Raw genomic sequence first — 17,812 nt, 5'->3', positions numbered from 1 at the left:
TGCGCAGCAAACTGTGCAACAGAGTCGGGTTTTGCGCTACCAAAACTGCGCCAACAGCACTGCATGTCTGCAAAACTTCAGAGTCTGACGTCTATAGCGGCACCCTGTCGGCGAAGTTAGGCGAACGCACGCAGGACAGCTATTACTCTCTTTTGAGGCTTGGCACACTTGTTGACAGTAGCCTTTCACAGGGTGTTTGTGGGGACTATACTGCAGCTCGTTCTCGCAAATTCCAGAGGCAGGTGAAACGTTGGTGATTAATTGTGTGTTTTGTTGCTTGTGTGTGTGTTTGTTACACTGGAATTCTACTGCATTATCCGTTCTGTTATTGTATTTACTCAACAGATTCAACCAATAGGCTGGCCAGTGTGTAGAATCTGCCATTGGCCACGTGTAAATTACCCTTTCGTGTGCAATGCAATCGATGACCCACGAGCAGTGGCTAACAAAACTCCCCAACATATACATATGCTTACATTAAACATGGGAATGCAACTAAATGAAACGGGTAAAAGCAGGACATGCCTGAGTAGTGATGCTCTCTAAACCAAGGGTAGCTTCGGACACATCAGAACCAAACAACTGCTCAGCAGTTGTCGTCGTGGAGATGTAGGCAGTTGTGCCATCTTCTAAGGTTACCGCCTGGAGTCCCTCTAGAAGGAGAAAATGAAATTAAAGACTATGGCGAATTTCAGTAGACACCAAATAAACAAAATGAATTAAACAGACTCATTGTTTAAACAAGAAATGGTTTTGAAAGAGAATGCAAGGCACCACCGACTAATATATCTAAACCAGTGCATCCCTTTAAGCAGTTCAGCGCAAAGTCCTAAACGGCAATATATACACAATATTGTTAAATGGTCTAAAAATTAAATTAAACTAAATAGTGGGTTATGACTAGAGGCCAGATTTATAGGCACTAAAAATCGGGCTTCACGCGCCAGGAACAGAAGGGCAAAACACTGTTTTAAGCCTCCCATTCATATATATTGGCACAATAAACTTTGACAAAAATCCCATTTCTGAAGAAATACGTGTGGGATCTGTGTCTACAACGGAAAAGCCAACAGAAATGTTTCAGTTTGGAATGGTACAAAAGTGCCAATGGTTTAGCGAGGCCATGCATTTTTTTTTTCTCGCAGATTTTGCAGAATACGGTCCCTCTCTTATTAGTCCAGCATGGTGAGTTGAGAGTTCAAGGTCGAATAAACACACTCCTGGTCTCTTTGTTTTCGGCATAGCTGAGAAGAGCAACACAGGAGCAAAATGATCAGAGCGCTAATAGGCCAGAAGGGTCTTTTTACCTCGTATTAACTTGGTCTCACCGCACAGAGTCGACTTCTCTTCTGGTTGTGAACACCTTAAAGGGCCTTTCACCAGGTTTGAGAATTTCGAGTAGGGAAGAGGAATACATGCACTGGGTGCTCACGATCTCATCTGCCAAGATTTGCAATGCTACACGCCCCGGAAAGAGGTGAAATGCCGGACTGAACTCTGCTTGACCATCTCACGAGCGCGTGTCCCAACATGGTGGAGTTGATGTACACGACAAGGGATGGTCCTCCGTACGTCAAAATAGTAGGTGACACAGCGAGAATCATTCAAGGTGACGTGTGCAATTAATGCAATCTGTTGCCCTGAATGGAAGTACTATGAAGGTTGACAGAAAAATTAAAACAGTCAAATAAAATCTATGTGCATTATTTTTCTAACTTTGTATTGAGTGAGATGCTAGGCTAAGCTGCTTTTATTTCATTTGCATTGGTGTTCTTGCCATTTTCACATCGTGCCCTTGCCAGCATTTACAAGCGTGGTGTGTTTTTGGTGCATCGCCTTTTACACCAGTTCCAGCACTGCGACGCTGTGTATTATGGTAAGGATACATGACCCATGCCAGCCTCTCCAAGCGGGCCAAGTGGAGGGATCCATCGCACGGTAACAGGCAGTGCAATGCCGAGAATATCGAAACGACACGACACCGCTTGAGAGCACGACCTGGCATGGGCATGTCCTGCAAATGTAATCTTGTGCGCACATGATGTGTTGATGTGTCTGCATCCTGTGATCTTCCGGCTTGGAGTTGCTCCGATACCGAAAAAGGCAAAGAAGGAATTGTTCTTGCGAAGTCTACACTGGGCAATTAGCAAAGGTTTCAAGCTCAACTCATCACATCATCCTTTTGCGGCTTGTAATAAACCAATTAAAAATTCTACTAGTGCAAAGCATTTCATTGGACACAATCACTTCCAAGGTATAAGTAAAATTTATTATGTGACCTAGCGAAGCACCTTTTAAGTAAATGACAAACAAAACAAACCCACATCCACACCCTTTTATTTTTAGATGCAAAACAGCTCGACTAGCCTGTGTAACGCTGTCCCTCCGTCCACACCACGCTCCTCTGGCCGCAGGTGTGGGGGGCAGTGCAGTGTAGGTCACGCCTTCCCTCACAAACGCGCATGTTGACATCACTCTCTTTCTAGCTAGTCGCCGCGTGTCATCGTTCTCGCCTCACCCTCTCCATCGCTCGCAACGTTCGAGTGTACATCGAGCTAACGGTCTTCTGGCCGATCGCTACAAACAAATCTTCCAGCACTCAACGCAGCACCGGCGTTAGTGCCATTCAACCCGTGACGTTACCCGTGTGAAATGCTGCTGCTTTGCATGCAGTCAGAGTTATCTTTGAGAAGATGTCGCTACTTTTTATCTACACTATACTTTCCCCGGATGACGCTCCATGGTTTCGCATTCATTCTCCATCATCCTGTACCTGCACAGAAGCACCTCCTGTTCCCTATGCGCATGCGAGCAGATGCCGGGGAGATGTCGAAGCAGACGACGTGATGCGGATGAATATACCGTATTTACTCGATTCTACCGCGCCCTCGATTGTAACACGCACCCGGTTTCCGCAACTAAAAAAAAAAAAAAGAAAAGTAAGACATTGATTGCAACGCGCACCCATTTTTCTCGGTCCGCACGATCACACCACTCGGGAAAACGACTCCTTTCGAGAGCGTCTTCCGTTGAAATATGAGGTACAGGGGAAGCTTGTGCCTATCTGACGTGCAACGGAGCATTGCCGTCACTTTAGTTTTACCGTGGCCCGATGTCAGCACGCGAACTTGCTTCGCGCCCTTCTTCTCGACGATTGTGGTGACAGGCATGTCGAAGTAAAGGAGCGTCTGATCGGCATTCCCGATTTGCCCAAGCAGGTAGCCGTTGTGGTGACGCAAGTTTAGGACGAACCTCTGAAAACTGTGAAGCTTTTGATCGTACTCCTTCGGAAACGTTTCGCATATGCCCGTTCGCCTTCGGAAGGAAAAGCCTTTCCTCTTCATAAAGTTAGTTAGCCTGCACCTTCTCGCTTTAAACTGGCTCCGCATTAGCCCTTTTTCCAAGGCTAACTGCATAGCCTGCACTTGGAGCAGTCCTGTCGTCACGGGCTGCTGTGCGGCTCACTGCTCAATCACATACTCGCCGAGCAGCTCTTCAGTTTGTGGAAACCGACCCTGCTGTGGTCTGTTGTGCCTCGCCCAAGTTCCACGTGGTCTTCGCGGCCTGCTGGCACCTGGCAGCTGTTGATGAGTCAACCCTGCACCGGGACGGCGACGGACGCGGACAATCTGGAAAAACCACGTCGCCGGCTCCTCTTGACACAAAAGTCGTTGGCCAAGCTTTTGTCAGCCGCCGAGAGCAACACTCCGAAGCAGCGTCGACCCAGCAGCTGTACGGGGTATTCTGCCTTGCTTGAGTCAACCTGGCTGCATCAGGGAGCGACTTTGCGCATGGGATTCCACGTCATCTCACTGTGGTGCCACGCTGGCGCGTGGGGTCTCCCTCACCAAACAGCTAACTGGGCATGTCTTGCCCCTTTCCTAGGTTCAGAGGGAGGCGGTGTTTGGCTTTCCCTCTTCGGGGACGGAGAGGAAGACGACGATCTCATTGGAGTATCCTGCGCATAAATTTTCTTTGCAAGGGATCTTGGGAAGGCGGACGATGTATAAAAACGCTAGCGCAGAGGCGCTCGTGGGTGATTCTCTTTTCATGTTGTACCACGCTACCATGTAAATACTGTATATAAACATTTTTTTCTCCTTCTCCGGCTTCCCTACTCGTCCTCTCCGGGGACTCGGATGGCCCGAGTCCGCACCACGCTACCCAAAGGCGCAACAGTGGCTGGCAGCTTATGGGATTCGCCTGCGTCGGCTGCATCGAAGTGGTGAGTGCCGCGTGTTTGCTCTTCTTTTCGCCAGACTCGTTAGCGCAGATGGTCGGTAACGTGGTAGGGTGATTTTGGTAAATTTTGATTCGCAGACCAAGAATTGGGTGGCTCGTGGGCAAAATTACCTTAGAAGAGAAACGGTGTGCATATCTAAGATGGAGAAGTTTAAGGTCCAAGAACTCCTCGAAATTTGTCAGGAGCTGAATATTTCGGTCGGCTCGGTTAAAAGAAAACAACAAATTTTGGAGCACTTGGGAAAAGAGGAAGTGAGTTTAGAAGAGGCCATTGAGGCCAGAGAAACCATTTTGGCAAAGAAAGAGGAGCGTGAGCGCTTAGCCCGTGAACAAAGAGAGGAGGAAATAAGGAGGGATCGCGAGGATAAAGAACATGAAATCCGTCTGAAAGAACTGGAGCTTCGTATGTCCGTGGGAAATCAAAATTCAGGGGGTGGAGAATCAAAGATAAAGGATCTAATCCACACCTTCAAGGCGGGTGACGACATTGCATTATACCTCGTGCATTTTGAGCGAGCATGCGAAAATGCAGGGTTTAGTAGGGAGACTTGGCCACAAAAACTGATATGCGTACTACCAGGCGAAGTGTCCGATGTTATCGCAAGAATGAATAAAGAGGACTCCGAGGTGTATGACAGGGTAAAGGCTGCATTGCTACGAAAATGTCGCCTATCGACAGAGGCTTTCCGCCTGCGGTTCAGGCACTCTAAGAGGGGCAACGAATCTCATTCAGACTATGCCTACCAAATTAGAGCCAACTTTGAAGAGTGGCTCAAAAGCGCGCAAGTCTATGGCAACCATGACAAGGTCATTGAGTTGATGGTACTTGAGCAGTTTTACCGGGGAATTCCCGAGGAGGTAAGGCTTTGGGTGCAGGATAGGATGAAAGACGTAGACATGAACAGGGCAGCAGAACTCGCCGAAGATTACTGCTCACGCCGTAGTCTCCGCAGTACACCACGAACTTCGGAAAAAAATGAAAAGGTAGAAAGCTGGTCGGGAAACCAGGGACGCAAGAGGTTTGCAAGAAATAACTGGAAACCCGAAAATTCCAAGTTATTAGACAATCAGCAGGGAAAGGACAGTGAGGGGACTAAGGCGGCACCTTCATCAGGTTCAAAGGCGCCTGGTGACATAGCGCATGCGTTAGAAGCGCGGAAGCCAGTTGTTTGCTACAGCTGCGGAGAAAAGGGCCACATGGCCAGGAGCTGTAAGAGGCACATGGCATTTGCCACAATTCAGGAGTCAGAGGATAGCTTAAAGCTGTTGAAGCCTTACATGAGGACACTCTCAGTGAACGGCCGAATGTGTAGGGTATTGAGGGACTCGGCGGCCACAATGGATGTAGCGCATCCAAGTTGCGTATCTTCCGAAGACTATATAGGAGAGTGTACCTGGATTCGGCAAGTGGCAGAAAAGCAAAGCGTCTGCCTACCGATAGCGAGGGTTGTAATCGAGGGCCCTTTCGGCCAATTGTGTACGGAAGCAGCAATTTCAGCCAACCTTCCGGAGCACTTCCCTTACCTATTTTCAAATAAGTCTGAGGAAATGTTAAAAACACGTGGAGAATCATTTGCCACCGAAATAGCTTGCATGGCCCTTACCCGTTCGAAGGCGCGCGAGCTGACGCAACAGCTGAGCAGCTCACCCTCTGGGGAACAGACGTCCGAGGGCAGTGTAGGAAAACCTGAGGTAGTTGCGACGGAAAATGAGTCTGCCATGCGAGTTGTCGAGACGGAAACTGGGGCTATGGTCGACAACAGCGAGGAAATATCTCTAACGCCCGAAAACGAGGACTTGGTGACAGGCTCGGTGTTAACACCCGCGTCCACCAGTTGGTGTCAGCTAGCCAGAACCGACCGTGCAACGCTAGTGGTCGATCAAAAGGCGGATCTCGCACTCTCTATGCTGCTAGATGCCATACATAAGGAAGGTAACTCTAGGAAGAACGTTTCGTTCTACACCCAAAACGAGGTGTTGCATCGCAGGTATGAGAACGCTAAAGGGCGGGTCTACAACCAAGTGGTAGTTCCACTAAAATACCGGCGGAACATTCTCGACCTGGCCCACAGCAACGCCTGGGCGGGCCACTTAGGTATAAAGAAAACGAAAGCTAAGCTGGCTCAGGAGTTCTACTGGCCCGGGTGCTGGAAGGATGTAGAGATGTTTGTCCGTGGATGCGACACTTGTCAGCGGATAGGAAAATCAACAGACAAATGGAAGGCACCAATGAAACTAGTGCCAATAGTCACAGAACCCTTCCGTCGGCTCGTGATTGACATCGTGGGGCCTCTGCCTCCATCTAAATCAGGATATCGGTACGTCCTGACCGCGCTGTGCGTTGCCACCAAGTTCCCGGAGGCAATCGCACTGAAAGAGTTGAGTTCAGTATGCGTGGTGGACGCATTGTTGTCTATTTTTTCTCGGGTGGGTTTTCCCTCGGAGATACAGTGTGACAACGGAAGTGTGTTCACAAGCTGCCTTACGACTACATTCCTAGAACGCTGCGGGATAAAAATCGCGCATAGCTCTATTCACCATCCACAGTCGAACCCTGTGGAACGCATGCACTCGGTCATGAAACGCGTTTTGCGAGCTTTGTGCTTTGAGCATAAAAGTGACTGGGAGGGGTGTATACCAGCTGCGATGTTTTCTCTGAGGTCAGCCCCACACGAGAGTACGGGTTTTAGTCCGGCTGAACTTGTCTACGGCAGGAACTTGAGAGGTCCACTGCACTTAATACGAGAGTCATGGACTGGATATGGGGAGGACCCTAATGTGGTTTCCTATGTACTGGATTTATTGGGGCGACTGGGGACTGCACGCGAAGTGGTGGAGAGCAACATGCGCGCAGCACAGGCGCTTTCCAAGGCCCGTTACGATAAGTCAGCTCGAAAGCGAGTCTTTAGAGTGGGCGATGAGGTGATGCTGTTGTGCCCTTCAAGAAAAAACAAGCTGGACGTACAATGGGAGGGACCAGCGACAGTGTTGTCAGTGCTTTCAGACACCAACTACGAGGTAAAGTGGGGCCGGAAATGCCCCAAAGTGTATCACAGTAACCTAATGAAACCCTACATGCGACGAAAAGCAGTAGTAAACCTTGCACTCAATGTTCCTGAGGATGAGGGCGCGGAAATCCTTTGTCTTTCCGATGGCACGGTCAGCAGCACATTGTCCGATAGGGTAGACACAGGGAACACCCTAAGTAAGGCTCAAGAGGAAGATTTAGAGCTTTTAGTACAGGAATTCGCTACCGTTTTCTCCGAGAAGCCAGGCAAAACGGATGTGATTAAGCACGACATTGAGCTGACGGTTAACAAGCCGATCAGCTGTAAGCCGTATCGGGTGTCACCTAGACAGAGAGAGATACTAGAGGCCGAAATTCGCCGCATGATCGACCTAGGTGTTATCATCGAAGCAGACAGTGATTTCACCTCGCCTTTGATTTTGGTTGAGATTCCGGGCCGTGATCCAAGGCCATGCGTGGACTATCGCCGCCTGAACTCTGTAACAGTCGACCAGACTTACCCTATTCCTAACATTGAAGAGAGGGTAGAGACAGTGTCTAAGGCGAAATACATTTCTACGTTAGACCTTGTTAGGGGGTATTGGCAGGTCCCTTTGACAGAGCGCGCGAGTCGATACGCTGCTTTTATCTCACCCCTGGGCACTTTTCGTCCTTTGATGATGAGCTTTGGGCTCAAGAACGCGCCGTATTGTTTCAGCCGCCTGATGGATAAGGTTCTCCACGGGCTCGAGAAATTTGCGCTGCCTTACCTAGACGATGTGGCGATATTTTCGGACAAATGGGAAGACCATGTTGAACACCTTCGGATGGTTTTGGAACGGGTCAAAAATGCAGGTCTTACGGTAAAGAGAGAGAAATGTCATTTGGGCTGTGCTGAAGTAAGCTATTTAGGGCACATTGTAGGAAATGGGCGTCGTCGACCGTCCGAACTCAAGGTAGCCGCGGTGGTCGGTTATCGTCGTCCCAGCACTAAGACCGAGATGAGAGCATTCCTCGGCCTCACAGGTTACTATCAGCATTACGTCCCGAATTACTCCGAGATTGCCAGCCCTTTGACAGATAGTTTACGCAAGACCGAACCTGTGAACATTCAATGGGACTCTAAAAAGGAAGACGCTTTTCAGAAGCTGAAGCACGCATTGAGTGAGAAACCCGTCTTGAGGGCACCGGATTTTGCAAAACCTTTCACTATTCAGTGTGATGCAAGCGAACGCGGTTTAGGAGCAGTGCTATGTCAGACGGACCAGAGTGGAGAGGAGCGGCCGGTTTTGTATTTGAGTCGCAAATTGAGCAGCAGGGAAGAGGCTTATAGCACTTCGGAAAAAGAATGTGCTTGCATTGTTTGGGCCGTACAAAAACTAGGCTGCTATGTTGCTGGCTCTAAGTTTATTATAGAAACTGATCACTCTCCACTAACCTGGTTACACCAAATGTCACCTAAGAATGGTCGTTTGCTCAGATGGAGCATAGCACTGCAGCAGCACAATTTCGAGGTGCGCTACAAGAGAGGTGGCCTTCATACAAATGCAGACGCCCTAAGTCGAGCGTTTTGACTCGTCAAAAGACGCGGAAGGTTTGTTTGATTTTTTTGTTTACCTTTACCTAGTTTATGTGTACCTTTTTTTTCAATGTGTTACAGTGAGGGCGTAGAGAAATTTTTCAATGACTCCCTCGTTGTCCCGAGCTCTACAGTTTGCTTGTTTAGCTTGATTATAATGTTATCTCGATTCCAAATGGAGTTACGTATGAAAGAGTTACTGAACACTTGTCCCGATTGGTATGCACATTGTTTCCTTGAGCTTAAGTTATTAAGATAAGATGTTTGCTTTGTAAAATCGGAGGCCTGGCGATGAGAGTGGCGTGCACGCGGTGCTTGTCGCATTGTGTGTGGCTGACAAAGGTCGTTTCTTGGAGCTTGTCACCCACTTTTCACCGAAGCGGGGCGCAGAGGCCAGCTCTTGGAGCATTCCAGTTTGACCAGGCCCTTCGAGAAAGCAAGAGCCTTGCCGGAACGTCGCCGACATCGACCCGGCCGAGCTGCATGGAACAACTCGACCTCCCGATGTATCATCTGGCGGCGGGGGTGCTGTTGTGCCTCGCCCAAGTTCCACGTGGTCTTCGCGGCCTGCTGGCACCTGGCAGCTGTTGATGAGTCAACCCTGCACCGGGACGGCGACGGACGCGGACAATCTGGAAAAACCACGTCGCCGGCTCCTCTTGACACAAAAGTCGTTGGCCAAGCTTTTGTCAGCCGCCGAGAGCAACACTCCGAAGCAGCGTCGACCCAGCAGCTGTACGGGGTATTCTGCCTTGCTTGAGTCAACCTGGCTGCACCAGGGAGCGACTTTGCGCATGGGATTCCACGTCATCTCACTGTGGTGCCACGCTGGCGCGTGGGGTCTCCCTCACCAAACAGCGAACTGGGCATGTCTTGCCCCTTTCCTAGGTTCAGAGGGAGGCGGTGTTTGGCTTTCCCTCTTCGGGGACGGAGAGGAAGACGACGATCTCATTGGAGTATCCTGCGCATAAATTTTCTTTGCAAGGGATCTTGGGAAGGCGGACGATGTATAAAAACGCTAGCGCAGAGGCGCTCGTGGGTGATTCTCTTTTCATGTTGTACCACGCTACCATGTAAATACTGTATATAAACATTTTTTTCTCCTTCTCCGGCTTCCCTACTCGTCCTCTCCGGGGACTCGGATGGCCCGAGTCCGCACCACGCTACCCAAAGGCGCAACAGGTCCAATGAAGCCTTTGCGTGAATCTTTGCTGTCGACAATCTTCTGATTTTGTTTCCGCCAGTCCCGCACGCACGTTTTGGGAATTCCGAACAACCGCGATGCGACCAGATTTCCGTCCGTTTCGGCACACGCGATGACTTTTCTTTTAAAAGCGGCATCGTGGTGCACTTGTCGAGTTTTTCGAGTCGGCCCTTCCATGCCATCGATGCTAATGCACTACAAGATGACGAACTCCTCAGCACAGGTACAAAGTGCCGCACATGGGAAACACATAGGCAGAAATGGCCGACGCGCCATGCCGACGCACGTAGGGGGCGGCCATTTTGAAAATGCCGATGGCAATATAATGACCGTATTAATTTTTTTTCCGTACTCGATTCTAACGCGAATGTGATTTATGAACTCGCTTAACCGGAAAAAATGTGCACGTTAGATTCGAGTAATTACGGTATATGTAGAGGCAAATTTGCCTTTCTATTCACTAAGAAGCCTTGTAGCCTTGATACTACTAAAAGGAACTTATGAGATTGAATATAGGTTGCACCCCATACAATTATGAAAGCTCAACTTTGGCTGATAACATGAATACGTGTCTTCAACTGTACTCGAGAGCAAAATTTGATGTTAAATAGCATACATGTAGGCACTGATCTCGAAAATAGGCATTTATAGGCACAATAAAAATACTACAAAAGCTCTTCTTAACCTCTAATTCATGCTGATATATCACAGTGGCACAATAGAAATGCAAGAAACAAAATAGGCATTTTCCTATAATCGAGTCTCTAGTTATGACTCAAGTCATAGTAGTAGGCTCTGAACCAGTTTGGACCGCCTGAGGTTCTTTCTTGCACACCTAAAACAGCGCACAAGTGTTTCTGCATCGCTTTCCATTAAATTGCAGGCGGGACTCAAATCCCTGATTTCAGGCACAGCAGAGCAATTCTATGGTAACAGAGCTTCTATAACAAACAGTGTTAACAGCTCGTTTTCGCTTCTTGTTTTCAGCTTGTTTTAACTGGTGTGCTTCATGTATTAACAGTGTCATAGAAAACATCAAATATAATTCTGAAAGGTTATCCTAATCGAAGTGAATTTTTGTTCACTGAGTGGGAGCAACTAGGACAACGTCATGAGCTATAATAAAATCAGCTGCTGGCTTCCTATACTTTTTGTTATAGCATGTGTGGTTGTAGCAGACTAAATTAAGGAGACCCTGGAATGGTTTCGGCAATTTTGTACGAACACATTAGGCTGGTAGACCAGGTTCTAAGGGCCATTTAGAGACCGATTATGAGCTCTCTGCGTAAACTGTATAATTTCTTACAATGCTTTGAAGCTGCGAATCGCTGCAGATCGCTGCAACTCCCGTTTTAAACCACCCATTCATAGAACGGCATACCCTGGCCATTAGACGACACTGTGGCTGCTGATCTGATTGGCTGTCATGGGCTGTAGAATGCGCGAAAGTAAGAATGGCGGCACCTGTTGGAGCAGATATGAATCACTTCTTGATCTTCGTGTCTGTTGCCAAACACTGTGCATGCTGCCGGGCGCACTATGGGATGGCCTCAGAAACTGCGCGCGACCTCGGAGGTATAGACTGGTCAAAGCTCAAATCATCTCGTGCACTCATGAGAGCTCCGCGATCTCCAGCGATGCCAGCGTGCCTCATGAGTTGAGGAGGCCTGGCAGAGGTGAGAAGGAGGGTATGATATAATTGTCCATAGCCGCGTTGGTACACGGCGTGTCACTAAATTTGTGCTGCGAATGATTATATGATGCTCTAGGTTAAACGCTGATAAAGCTTTAAAAAGTAGCTGTTTTGGTCTTTCAGTACCAGAAACGTGAAGGCTTATGGTCTCCAAAATTCAATGACAAGAAGTTATCAGCTATTTACTTCTCCTTCAGTTATTAACTGCATATGCCACGTGCAGATAACAATGTTTGTAAGTTCTTCCCGTGTCACTTTAGTATCACTAACATGTATCCCACACGGACTTGTGTGTGGGCGCGTGTGATAAAAAAACCAACCTATGGCTCCCCTCGGTCCGGCTTGTATGTAAGCTGTGGAGCCATCCTCCAGCGTGATGGCATGCGTAGTTCCACCTAGTCCCTGAAGAAATGCAGTCGAACCGTCTTCCAGTTTGACTCCAAGGCCACATGGGTCTACTTCCTGCAGCAAATGCAAGAGAAAAATAAAGAACTTTTTGAAGATAAGTGTGACACCAACGAGAAATCAAAAAGACAGCGTTCATGATCCAGCACCATGAATGTCAGGGCTTCGGCAGTTGCTCCAGTTAACTAATACTATACATGCGCAGAACACAGTAAAAATAACAAAAAATTGGGAACCAGTAAGCAAATGAACTACGAACACCACAATTATTTGTATCACTGACACATGCAATGAAATATTTAAGTAGCAAATACTAACTCTCCCATTTCGCAACTTGCCGAGTTTCGCAGACATGAATAAAGACACACAACTCATGGTTTGATATTTTTCTCCCATCATTCGGAACAGGGCCGCTTTTCTTATGCCCCGTAAACAAATAGACCTTTTTCTGACTACTTAAAAAAAATAGAATACAAAATAAAACAATACTTGAAACAAACATGAGACATGCAATCGATCCTGTGATTCATTTTTGTTAGGCACGGCCTTATGAAGCCAAAAAAAAAATGTGGAAAAGTTAACTGCACTTTGCAGAAAGGGGTAAAAAGCCTTACAAAAAAAGAAGAAAAAAATAAAATTTCTGAGTTTTACACGCCTAACTTAAAATTAAAATTTGTGGTACATGCTAGCGGAGAGCTTCACATTTATTTCGGCTACTTAGAGTTCTTTCACGGGCACATGTCTAAGTACATGCACGTGATTGCACTTCACCCTCCATCATAATGCAGCTACCACAGCCAAAAATCGAACCCAGACTGTCATGCTCAGCGCTGGAACACCACAGGCACCTATGATGGGCAAGATAAAGGAAAATCAAGGTGGGCAAAGCGACTTGCAGCTAGAGGGAGCTGAGCAATTAAACTCTGTATTATACCACCTCGACTTACCAATGCCGAAACAATTCTACACCACAATTAAGCGCTACAAACAGCATCCCCAAAGCTTTCCTTGGCTTTGTTATCTATTAGCATGATATGGCTGCATTTTGACGATACTTCAGGTGAACCACTGACCTGTGAGAGACCAAGAGTAGCCACAGCTGAAGCAACCTCAGCCCCTCCTGGGTCTAACAAGCCTTGGTCAGTTACATCGTCTTCCTCTTCCGCCTCTGCGACATCTTCATCCTAATAAATGTAAAAGCACAGTGATCGAAGCTTCCCAGTCAAATCATATACGAATGTTGGAGAAAAACAACCTTTGAGTACAAAACTTAGTACAAATATATCTCTTTCACACACACAGACAGAAAGGTCAAATAGTCTATTCATGGAGGCTGTATGATCTCGTCCGGTGTAGGCCATTGTTAAGAGGGACACAACAACACAACATGGCCACAGTCGCCGTTGTCAGGTGCTGCTGAACAAGCCCTTTATAATTGATTTCTACATGTTTCCTCACTGCATTATGAGCCAATAACAATAATTTTTTTTACTTGAGCTATACTTCCTTTTAGATTCAGAGTGGGACAGATGGAAGGTGGATAAAGGTTTTAGACAACAAAGGGTTAATTAATAAAAAGAAATGAAGGAAAACACGACTTGATGAAATTGTCAATTCTGCCAGTCTATCTAGCCTTACTAAGCTCATTTACATTCATAGATGTATAAGTGTAATATAATTAATAAAGGAGCTAAAAATTACAAATTACTCTTTTCAGTTACACAACAAACCACAAAAGCATCAATAAAACAAGGGTTCCTTCATCAGCAGAGGTACAGCACTCATGTTGAAGAGTGGAATGCAGTGTTTGTAGAAGCAATGCCCCCTTTATTTCTTTCAATGCTGGGGCATATGAGCGCTTCTCAACGGTATCCATCGGTCCGCCTTAGTTCAGGGAGTGGTCGTGATGTGACGCCCCATGTAGGCTAGGGCTGCTTGCATCACGCATGCGTCCGAGCGCATTCCCATGGAGATCTGATGGACGTGTTTCTCTCTCCAATATTATACATGTGTCATATTTGTTCCTTCGTGCTCCTTCATTGTCGCTCGAAGCAATGCCACACCGCTCTTGATGTCGGTGCATGCAACAGTGTTGCAGTAACGCTTCCCCAGTGGTTGCTCGCATAGCGCCATGAATGGTAACACGCTATCGAAAAACACCGTTCTCTTACAGAGCTAACGAGACCACCAACATTGTGAACACGAAGAATGCAAGATGCCACCCCATGGATCTGTACACAACTGAACAAAAAGATTGCTTCATATAAATTCTGTCTTGAGGCACCACATGATGGGCTTTCTCCCCCATGACCGCAGAGCACACGTGAAGGCTAGGTGATGGACGAAAGCAGGAAAGGGCGAGAGGAGAAAGTGGTGGACGCCTGGATCGGGCGCATCTGGCTGGCATTGAAAAAAAGTATAGGACGCACTGGTTGGAGAAGCCCCATCAGGCACCAATTCAGAACAATGCCGAAAAGAGAGGGTGGTTAAAAAAATACTGCCTAACACAAGTTGAGGCAACCACTTTCTAGCTTCCGTAAGTGCAAGGTGTAATGATTAAGAGATGGGAACTTACTACCAGAATTTATCTGACACACATGTTCCCTCAGGAACCTGTTCCACAAGACAACTGCACTGCCTTCCTAAAAATGAGAAATAAATATTGAATGACTTTAAAATTATTAAGCAGGACTTATCTGTTATGTGCGTAAAACTAAATTGTGTGGTTTGCCCACGCCGAAATCAAGATAGAATAGGATTATAAGGCATGCCATAGCGGGGCACGCCTGATTAATTTTGACTTCCCTCCAACATGCACCTAAATACAAGTATGTAAGCACTATCACAGCTTGTCACCATTCAAATGTGGCTACTGTACGTGACTGGGAATTAAACCCAACCACCTTTATACTCAGCCACCCAATGATATAGCTCCTAAGGTGGATTAACCTGCCAAGCGTGTTTACTGGACTATATGAGCAACAGGCTTTTCCTCAACAAATTATGCCTGCACTCTATCCACTCCGAACATTATATTTCCCCCAAGGCTCCGTGAACTGTTTGAATGTTTATATAGACCTTATATTTGAAAAGAAATGAATATTCAACAATCATGTACATTAAGTTCCTCCTTCTGTACAATAAAAAAAAATTATTTCTGGCATTTTATGTGCCAAAACTTGACATAGCACACCACACTGGAGCACTGCATACGACAGCCTGGTGCTTCTTCAACGTGCACTTGATTGAAATTACAGGAGTGTTCTTGTGTGTGTTCCCTATCGACACGTGGCTGCCATGACTAGAGGCAGACCACAGTCCGACTATCAGTCAGGCCACAGTCTGCCATATAGCACAGTAGCAATATGCCTCAGCTGCAAAACTACAAAGGCATAGTTTGCTTGCAATGTGGTGGCCCTCAACTGTAGCATGTAAACACCCTGGTCCTTCTCAAAAATGTCTTGGCAAAAGCTGAAGTAATATTAAAAGTGGCCCAAGCCATCGCTGCCTAAAAAATAAGTGGCAAGCCTCCTACATTATTTTGTGTACACTGTAATCACGTAAATAGACTGCAATATAGCTAGAGACTCGGGATTGCGGAGATATAGCTCTGGACCATAAAACGAGCCGACAAGGCGGCAGCCAGACATGACCTGACCGCCATCTATCTGTGAACACTCTTTTTTGCTTCAATAAAGTTACTGCACTTTCTATAAGATAACTAAGTTTATGTTGAGCTTTCAAGTGTGCCAACTAGTAACTAAATATGACAGCAGACGATGGTCAGTATTAAATAGCATAAAAGAGAATACTTGTGGCAGAAAACACATTCTATATGAATGTTCATATTTAATGAACTATTTCTTTAAAAGAAAACCTTTCTCAAATGTGTTGTGGGATTGCCAGTGGTTCTCAATAGGTGCACATTTGAAAATGACAGGCAAGTACATTCACAGTGAGAAAATACTTCATTCTGGAACAAAAGCACATCAATGGACTACAAATGTAAACAAATCAGCTATGGGGAAATGCGTTGCCTACCAAGGTCACGTTTGGTGTGAGCAGTAAGCGGACGACTTCGTGCACATTACTGTCGGCCACTGAATTGTCCCCTCCAATGGTGCCTTCATTGCTATCTTGCTCATCCATTCGAAGATGCTAGACCTGCACGACGTAAGGAAAGACCACACACTAATTGTCCGTTCGATATATTTATTAAACAAACGACAACTGTCGCCTCTGAAACACACGACGCACAAAGCGGATTGGCATTGCTGCGGAGCATGGCTGCAGGACATACACAAAGTTCGTGCACTGTTGACACTGAGCGTAATTATATACAAAGCAACGAGCGGTCCACTTGCTGCGCGTGTTTTGCGGCTGTGCTACAACAATGGAAAACATACGGAGGATGAAAAAGTCAAGTGTAGAAGGTGCTCGACGTTACATGCAGCTGCGCTATCCACGTCGTCGATAAAAACTAGTAGGAATTAAATTTGAGAACATACAGAACATGGCTGGCAGATAAAGCCTGCAGTGGGAGCACAACTAGTGGCGAGGCACGGTAGTACAGCTGTCAAAGCTACGCGCCTGACATGGACCAAGTGCTTCCAAACGACGACGCAGACTACAAAAACGCGGCGTTACACCTGCCCAGCGTGCCGGCAAACGTAATGGTGCACTTTGAGCGCACGGTGCAAGACGAAGCAGGGCTAGCGACTAGTCGAGCACATTTTTACCATTTAAAGTACGAGCTGACGACATCCCGTTTCGGCAAATGGCGACCTCCCAGCACTTTTCGAGCATTTTCGGTGATAAAAGCGGTTGTTATCGGTGATTTCCTGCCGGAAATCGACCGTACTAGTCGCCTCAACGCGCTCCACGGTCCACACCCGCGAAACTACGCGTTCGAAGACACTCGAAGAATCTTGGGTAAAAAATTGAACACTGGGAACTCACCTGCCTGCCCACCATGCACAGCGAAAAGAAAATGGCGACAGGGCAGCCTCATCAGTGTGGCCAGGCGAAGCTGCCGAAACGGTGGCCGCTGTCAAAATTGAACAGATATGAAAAGCAGCTTCAGAAAACTGAACGTCTGCACAATGCTGGCGTGGACTACTTTTTTAATTGTCACGGCAAGAAAACCTTGGCTTCATAATGGCTCATTTTGCATACGGCGATTGCCTCCCATTTGAAGCGGTGCCCGCGATTTTTCTTGCGTAATCGCAGGTGCGGCAGTCGAGTTGTCGTCGTTCCTTGCAACAATGTGTTCGCGATGTTTTCGATAGTTTTGCGTTCGTGGGTGAGGGTCAAAAGACATGTCATGGCAGCCAACCAGCTAAAATGCTCCACAAAAACAGTTTCCAGTGTGACTGTAATACAGAATGGACAGGACAAGCCGGTGCCAAGTTATGCGGCATAAGATGCGTGAAAGTTGCAGTTACAGAAGTAAATATGTAGGACATCTTAGAAAACAACTTACATGGACAGACCAGCTTCACAGACATTTTGCCATGTATATTGTTGTCAAGCACAGGTAAAAAGTAGAAGTCCCCCCCCCCCCCCCCCCCTCCATTCTTCTTTGCACGTGGGACCATGCAAGAATTTCAGTGTTCCATACCCGACACTCGCATGGATTGATTTCCATAGACCAGGGTTTGTTTTACTGCCCCAGAAGGGTTT

At 47.0% G+C, this 17,812-nt stretch overlaps 1 protein-coding gene across 3 annotated transcripts in view; it reads right to left on the bottom strand.

The window, feature by feature from the left end:
- LOC119170142 (uncharacterized) overlaps positions 1-17,199 on the bottom strand; it is a 35,807-nt gene extending 18,608 nt beyond the window's left edge. For 2 of the 3 annotated variants that reach the window (XM_075879343.1, XM_037421200.2), the window contains exons 1-5: positions 16,870-17,057; positions 16,172-16,294; positions 13,204-13,314; positions 12,046-12,187; positions 526-653 (exon numbers count right to left, since the gene is read on the bottom strand). In XM_075879343.1, coding sequence (XP_075735458.1) covers positions 526-653; positions 12,046-12,187; positions 13,204-13,314; positions 16,172-16,279 — 489 coding nt within the window. In that variant the 5' untranslated portion in view covers positions 16,280-16,294; positions 16,870-17,057. Of the gene's footprint in view, positions 1-525; positions 654-12,045; positions 12,188-13,203; positions 13,315-16,171; positions 16,295-16,869; positions 17,058-17,089 lie in introns of those variants that run through there. The other variant, XM_075879350.1, reaches the window with a different exon arrangement.
- Positions 17,200-17,812: the final 613 nt, after the last annotated feature.

The sequence above is a fragment of the Rhipicephalus microplus genome, chromosome 2, assembly GCF_043290135.1.
Source record: "Rhipicephalus microplus isolate Deutch F79 chromosome 2, USDA_Rmic, whole genome shotgun sequence".
Lineage (NCBI taxonomy): Eukaryota > Metazoa > Arthropoda > Arachnida > Ixodida > Ixodidae > Rhipicephalus > Rhipicephalus microplus.
The sequence above is the reverse complement of the archived record's forward strand: the minus strand, read 5'-3'. Positions and strand labels throughout refer to the sequence as shown.